We start from the raw sequence: 7,574 nt of genomic DNA, 5'->3' as shown, positions 1-7,574 counted from the left end.
AAAAAAAAAAAAAAAAAAAAAAAAAAAAAAAAAAAAAAATCTTTACCTTGCCAAAATTCAAGTTGTCAGTTCTCTGCTGGCCCTAATTTTTGTAAAATTCTAAGTGTCTGAAATCCAGTGTCTGAGACCAACTGCCTCAGTGGTGGTCTTACCACATCCCTGGCTGCTAAAAAACTTTTGACAGCGCCTTATCACCAACTGCAGCAATGCAATAACTTTCAGGAATTGCATGAGGTGGTAACATTTCATTCAGTCCCTTTAGAATGAGATATTTAGGACAAAAGTGGTCTGACAACGAGCACAAGAGAAAGAGCTCTTCTCCCAACCCAATGGATTACCTTCGAATCTTTTAAGTCCTTGCTTTAGGATCTGGGGCTATAACATAACAGTTATTCTTGCCATGCGGAAGACCCAGGAAGAAGAGGAAAATCAAAAAACAAGTCATCTCACAGAATTGCTGAGGGTAGTTGTGCTTTCCACACTTGTCTCTATATGGACCCAATCTATCAATATATGCCATCAATACCACATGCATTGTCAGTGCCATAAATCGAAATCTCTGATCTAAAAGGCAAATCCCTTGCCTCACCGTTCCCTGCCATGTCAATGCCTCCCCCACTAAGAAATTATCTCACATAGAAATGAAGAAGAAACCAGTGGGGAGAGAATACATTCATTCAAACTTTCTAAAGAACAATCAGGTAATATGTATCAATATTTTAAATGTATACTTCACTAAAAGGATTTTTTTCTAGTGAAATGAGATGTATACAAAGATGTATGCATGAGGATGTTCAGGGCAGTATCATTTATAAAAGCAAATAACTGGAAACAGCCTAAGTTTTGGTTAAATTAGTTCTAGCCAGAACTAATTGGAAACAGCAAGGTTTTGGTTAAATTAGTTCTAGCCAGCTAAGAAAAATGCCATTCAGACATTAAGAACGTTAAAATGCTAAACATCAACTTTATTGACATGGAAAATATCTGCAACATACCATTAGGTGAAAGCAAGTTTCACAATTGCATAGAAACTATGACCCTGTTTTTAATTTTTAAAAAGGGGTCGGGGGGCAGACAGAATGGGATTTAAGTTCTGGCTTTGTCTTTTAGTATTTGTGTAGACTTCACCAAGTTTCTTAACGTATCCAAGCTTCAGTTTCCTCATGTGTAAAACAGGAACAATAGTATATGTCATGTAGAGGTGTTCTGAGAATTAAATGAGTTAACAAATGTAAAGTATTCAGAGTAGTTCTTAGTCTATAGGAGGTTCTCAAAGGTTGGCTATGTTTTTTCCCTTCAGCACACATTTATTAAGCACCTACTATATATTGATACCAGGCCTGTGCTAGACATTAGTTACACAGTGGTGAGCTTAAACATGGTCTTGGCCCTGTAGGAAAGATAGATCTTAAACAGTAAATACATTTCTATGAAATCACAATTTGAGAAGCACCCACTAGGAAGAAAAAAAGACTCTTTGACAGAAGAGTCTATTTGGCTAGGGACTTCCCTGGAGGTCTAGTGGTTTAAGACTCCGTGCTTCCAATGCAGGGGGTACAGGATCAATCCCTGGTGGGGGAACTAAGATACCACATGCTGCATGGCGCGGCCAAAAAAAAAAAAGAAAGAAAGAAAAAAGAAAAGGAAGCGTCTACTTGGCTAGAAGAATAAGAACCAGGAAAGTCCAAGGATACAGCATTTAATCCAACTCCTGAAAAATGACTAGAAGCTAAAGATACAAGGGGATAGGGGATGTAAAAGCAGTATAGACGGAAGGGGCTGCATTAGTCTTCTGTTTATCTTTTATATTTTCTTCAACAAAAAGGAGATAATGCCACATATACTATTCTGCAACAGCTTTCCATATTAATATATCTCATTTCTATGTGAACAGCTATATTGTATGGAAATACCACAATCTAACCCATTCCCTATTTATGGCTATTTTAATTTTCCCCCCAACTTTTGGCTACTACAAAAAAAAAAGAAAATCTACCAACATCTTTGTACATACATCTTTACTTGAGGAACCGATACTTACATTTCTAGAAGTTGGGTCAAAGGAGTATATAATCAGAAAAACAAAACTACGTTTTGTAAAAAATGTTATTGATGCGTCTGCCCTGTCTTCTCTCTAGTACTTACTACTTACATACTTCTTTGTATTTTTTTCCAGTACAAGATACAACTCCTCAGCTAATCTGTAAGCTTGAGGCACAAGTCATTTATTTCCTTTGTATCCCTCCCACCTTGCCTAGCCCTCAAATACTTGTTAAAGAAGTTCCAGGGCGCTGGGCACATCCACCCCCTACAGACTTGGCAGAGCAGGTACCTACCTCAGGTCATTCTTGAGTTCCACGACCACATCCTTGCCCACAAGGGACTTGAAAAAGGAATAGAAGAGCTATTGGGCGAGAGGGGGAAAACCATCATATGGGAAGGGACATGGTAAGAGGCGTGTCCCCCTGCTAGTATTACCAAATAGTGGTATTGGGATCCCCGCCACATTTCTGGCAGTTCTCAAAACTTCACAGGAAGGAACACTCGGATGAACAGCTGGAGCCCAGATGATTATGCACACTACCTCGAGCCCCTGACATAAAGCCCCAGAGAGAGGCTCTGCGCTACACACCTCGGGATCGTCTCTCAACGGGCGACCTCTCCTAGGGTCCTGTCCACGCCTCCCAGAGAACTGTAGAAAGTATTCCACCCGCACCCGCACTCTCCCGGAGCCTGTTCTCCGTCAGGGAAATGATCCTTGAGGTCTAGCTGCTCCTACTGCTGTCTCCGCCGACTCTCTGTTTTTTTATTCCTTTTTTCTCATGGGGGAAAAAAAATCCTATTTGCTTCCAGATCTCTCCTCAAAGAACTTGAGGCGCAGGAACTAAGGATGGAGGGAGAAGTCCTAGGGCCCAACGCCAGTCCAGAAGAACAAAGCCCCCAGAGGGACCCCCGCCCCGCCCCCAACCGTCTCAACCGCCCGCGCTCCCCGAGGGCGCCCCCTTGTGACGTCACGGTACCTACCATGGTGCTTGCGCCGCTGGGCGCCCGCCGGACCGGGAGAGCGAGGGCCGGGTGCAGTGGACCGAAGGCCTGGCGGCAACTGGAACGCGAACCCGCGTGTGGGGCGGGGCGGGGTCGCGCAGGCGCTGCGGGAAGCGCCGCGGAGAGCTCCGAGGGGTGGAGGACAGCGCCCCGCGGGCTCGCGGCTCGGGGAGGGTGGGGGGGTTAGAGCCGAGGGGAACGCCAAAGCCGGGAAAGGGGCGGAGCTTCCCGCCTTCCGACTTCCTCCCGGAGTGGCAGGCTCCCACCGCGCAGGCGCGGGCCTCAGCTGCTGCACGAGCGTCGGGGAGGGCGCCTCACCGCCTCTCAGGGGTTTTTGTTCCTTTCTATGACAATAAGTACAGTTCCAGCATGATTTGCTCATACTCTAAAGACACTTCTTATTGCAAACTGCTGGGGAGCTTGTGAAAACCCATGATGATTTGTACACTTTTCTATGTATGTTACACTTTGATAAAAGTAAAGAAAAAGAAATGTTGAGAAGTCCCGGAGATGAGGAGCCTGCGCACATATCTCGATTTTATCAAAGGTTCCCAGTAAAGATATTACTCTCTCGGTCCACATTTCTTTTACGGTTTTGCCTAGGACTGCCCTGTAAAGGACTGAGTAAAACCAAACAGTCTGGCTCGGGGCTAGAAATACCCATTCTAATATTTTCACTTAAAAAATATTTCCTTCTCGGGCTTCCCTGGTGGCGCAGTGGTTGAGAATCTGCCTGCCAATGCAGGGGACACAGGTTCGAGCCCTGGTCTGGGAAGATCCCACAAGCCGCGGAGAAACTAGGCCCGTGAACCACAACTACTGAGCCTGCGCGTCTGGAGCCTGTGCTCCGCAACAAGAGAGAGGCCGCGCACCGCGATGAAGAGTGGCCCCCCGCTCACCGCAACTAGAGAAAGCCCTCGCACAGAAACAAAGACCCAACACAGCCATAAATAAATAAATTTATAAAAATATATATATATATTTCCCTCTCAAACAGAAAGGGACACAAATGCAGTTACACAGTTACGCGTACTTCTATACTCGGGTCCCCAAGTCTTTATAAGTATGCGATATTATGACACAATAAGTGAAAATATTTTTTAAAGGAATAAGACTAATACATCTTCCATTTCTCATCTTGCATAAAAGTACACATTTGTTAGGAGTTTGTTGTAGAAATATTTTCAGCATGTAAAGGACTGTAATAATGAACTCTGTGAGTGCACAGACGCTGGATCTCCTAGGCCCCACCTATAAGTGACATCAGGACATCAAGCAGAAGTTTGGGCCCTCACCACCGCCCCGCCCCCACCCATGGAAGCAGCTGAACCCTAAGCACAGAAATCAGTCTATCACTGAATATAAGCAGTAACTAATTAGCAACTACTCTAACTGGGGCTAAAGATGCCTGATGATCAAAAGTTGTTTTTTTCTTGAAACAATTAGCTCATGAAAATTCAAATACTTTGGCCTTATCAGTTTAATCATTCACAATTAGCGCACAAACAGACCACAGATAGTCTCTCCAGGAGCTCTCCTTTTCCCTACTTTACAAGATACACTCACAGTCTAAAAATACCAGAAGTAATTTGCTTTAGAAACAAATTTACTGAGGGACAGATAACCATCCACACAGGAAGAAGAAAGTTGGGGAGGCTGGAAATAAATAACAGACATTCAAATTCTTCACATGGTTCAGAGAGAGGCCTAGTTTTCCTAAGAGTCTCAATCCAGAGTCAGAAACAGGATGTTGGAGTGTGAAGAGATGGTATATGAGACTCCTCTATCAGAATCCAAAAGGGATGGTAACTTAGCTTCAGGTCCAGTCGATTCAGGAATCATAACCATGTTTAAAGATGAGGGGAACAAAATTCATCTTAGAGGCACCCTAGAACCCTCCAGCTCCAGAAAAGATTAATCTACTTCTTCAATCGTGGGGCCTGTGGCAGCCCTTCCAGGTGTATACCCTGTTGCACAGGAAGGCCCAGTGCATCCTCCCTGGTAGGGCTTTGTGATGATTGGGTTACACACCTGCTCCAATTCCTTTCTCTTATGATCAAACTCATCTTTCTCAGCCAGTTGATTGGCCTCTAGCCATGAAAGGACCTCACTGCATTTACTCAGTATTTTCTTCTTATCAGACTCATTAATCTTGCCCTGTAGACCTTCATCACTCACAGCACCCTCCATGTTAAAAGCATAGGATTCTAAGGCAGTTTTTGCAGCAATTTTCTCTCTCTGGACCTCATCCTCAGCTTTATATTTCTCAGCATCCAGAACCATGTGCTCGATCTCCTCCTTGCTCAGCCGGCCCTTGTCGTTGGTGATGGTGATCTTGTTGGCCTTGCCCGTGCTCTTGTCCATGGCCGTGACGTTCAGGATGCCATTGGCGTCGATGTCGAAGGTCACCTCGATCTGGGGCACCCCCCTGGGCGCCGGTGGGATGCCGCTCAGCTCGAAGCGCCCCAGCAGGTTGTTGTCCCGCGTCATGGCCCTCTCGCCCTCGTACACCTGGATCAGCACGCCGGGCTGGTTGTCCGAATAGGTGGTGAAGATCTGCGTCTGCTTGGTGGGGATGGTGGAGTTGCGCTTGATGAGGGCAGTCATCACGCCCCCAGCCGTCTCCAGCCCCAGCGACAGGGGAGCCACGTCCAGCAGCAGCAGGTCCTGCACGTTCTCAGACTTGTCTCCCATCAAAATGGCTGCCTATACTGCAGCCCCATAGGCAACTGCCTCATCGGGGTTGATGCTGTTGTTGAGATCACGACCATTAAAGTAGTCCTGCAATAGCCTCTGAACCTTAGGGATGTGGGTGGAGCCCCCTACTAAAACAATGTCATGGACTTTAGACTTATTCATCTTGGCATCCCGAAGAGCCTTTTCCACAGGCTCCAGTGTGCCCCCAAACAGGTCTGCACACAACTCTTCAAACCGGGCTCTGGTGATGGATGTGTAGAAGTCAAAGCCTTCATAAAGGGAATCAATTTCCAAGTTGGCCTGGGTGCTGGACGACAGGGTCCTCTTGGCCCTCTCGCAGGCGGTGTGCAGCTGCCTCACCGCCCGCTTGTTCTGGCTGATGTCCTTCTTATGTTTCCTCTTGAACTCTTCCACAAAGTGGCTCACAAGCCTGTTGTCAAAATCCTCTCCACCCAGGTGGGTGTCCCCAGCTGTGGCCTTTACCTCAAAAATCCCATCATCTATGGTCAGGATGGACACATCAAATGTGCCTCCACCCAGATCAAAGATCAGGACATGTCACTCTCCCTGCCCTGCTTTATCTAAGCCATAGGCAATGGCAGCAGCTGTGGGTTCATTGATAATTCTTAGCACATTGAGACCTGCAATCACACCTGCATCCTTGGTGGCCTGGCGTTGAGAGTCATTGAAGTACGCTGGCACGGTGATCACAGCATTGGTGACACTGTGGCCCAAAAAAGATTCAGCAGTCTCCTTCATCTTAGTCAGTACCACAGAAGCTTTTTTCTCCCCTTTGTAGCACACCGTTACCTTGGGCTTGCCTCCTTCATTGATTACTTGGAAAGGCCAAAGTTTCATATCTGATTGCACCACAGGATCATTAAATTTCCTGCCGATCAGCCGTTTGGCATCAAAGACAGTGTTCTGGGGATTCATGGCTACCTGGTTCTTGGCCGCGTCGCCGATGAGCCGCTCGGTGTCCGTGAAGGCCACATAGCTGGGGGTGGTGCGGTTGCCCTGATCGTTGGCGATGATCTCTACTTTGCCGTGCTGGAACACCCCCACGCAGGAGTAGGTGGTGCCCAGGTCGATGCCAATGGCCGTTCCCTTAGCAGCAGCCATGGTTTTCCTAGGCCTGTGGGAAGAGAATGAGATAAAATTTCAGGGAGAACTTTTAATTTTTATTTATTTTTAATTGTGGTAAAATACACACAACATGAAATTTACCATCTGAACCATTTTTCAGCATACAGTTCAGTAATAAGTCCATTCACATTGTTGCCCAACCAGTCTACACAGTTTTTTATCTCTCAAAACAAATTCTATACCCATTAAACAACTCCCCATTTCCCCCCTCCTCCAAGCCCTTGGAAACCATTAGCCTACTAGTGGTTTCCCTTTTGGCCTACTTTTTGTCTCTCAGAATTTGACTACTCTAGGTACCTCACATTAGCGGAATTACACACTATTTTTCTTTTTGTGACTGGCTTATTTAACTTACCATAATATCCTAAAAGTTCATCTATTTTACAACGTGCCAGAATTTCCTTTTTACAGCTGAATAATTTTCATTGTATGTATATACCACATTTCTTTATTCATTCCTTCTGTGGCACTTGGGCTGCTTCCAACTTATGGCTATTGTGAATAATTCTGCCACATACTGTGTGTGCAAACATCTCTTCCAGACAAGGTTATGTACAAGGTAGACAGAAGAACTCCTAGCCAACTCCTAGGACAGCGTCATAATACTGTTTTCAATTTCTCACAGGGCCAGGCTCAACTGTCCTGTGCCTCTGTCTGGGACTTTTTTTATTCTGGCATTGTCCCTG

At 45.8% G+C, this 7,574-nt stretch overlaps 2 protein-coding genes across 2 annotated transcripts in view; both read right to left on the bottom strand.

The window, feature by feature from the left end:
- The window catches only part of LSM2 (LSM2 homolog, U6 small nuclear RNA and mRNA degradation associated), a 5,554-nt gene extending 2,300 nt beyond the window's left edge, over window positions 1-3,254 (bottom strand). The window contains exons 1-2 of the mRNA XM_007459545.1: window positions 3,025-3,254; window positions 2,337-2,404 (exon numbers count right to left, since the gene is read on the bottom strand). Coding sequence (XP_007459607.1) covers window positions 2,337-2,404; window positions 3,025-3,027 — 71 coding nt within the window. The 5' untranslated portion in view covers window positions 3,028-3,254. The remainder of the gene's footprint in view (window positions 1-2,336; window positions 2,405-3,024) is intronic.
- Window positions 3,255-4,959: 1,705 nt separating this feature from the next.
- Window positions 4,960-7,574, bottom strand: part of LOC103074069 (heat shock 70 kDa protein 1-like) — a 3,326-nt gene continuing 711 nt past the window's right edge. The window contains 1 exon segment of the mRNA XM_007459544.1: window positions 4,960-6,877. Coding sequence (XP_007459606.1) covers window positions 4,960-6,864 — 1,905 coding nt within the window. The 5' untranslated portion in view covers window positions 6,865-6,877.

This window comes from Lipotes vexillifer, unplaced genomic scaffold, assembly GCF_000442215.2.
Source record: "Lipotes vexillifer unplaced genomic scaffold, Lipotes_vexillifer_v1.1 scaffold862, whole genome shotgun sequence".
NCBI lineage: Eukaryota > Metazoa > Chordata > Mammalia > Artiodactyla > Lipotidae > Lipotes > Lipotes vexillifer.
Note: the sequence above shows the minus strand (reverse complement) of the source record. Positions and strands in the feature narration are given on the sequence as shown.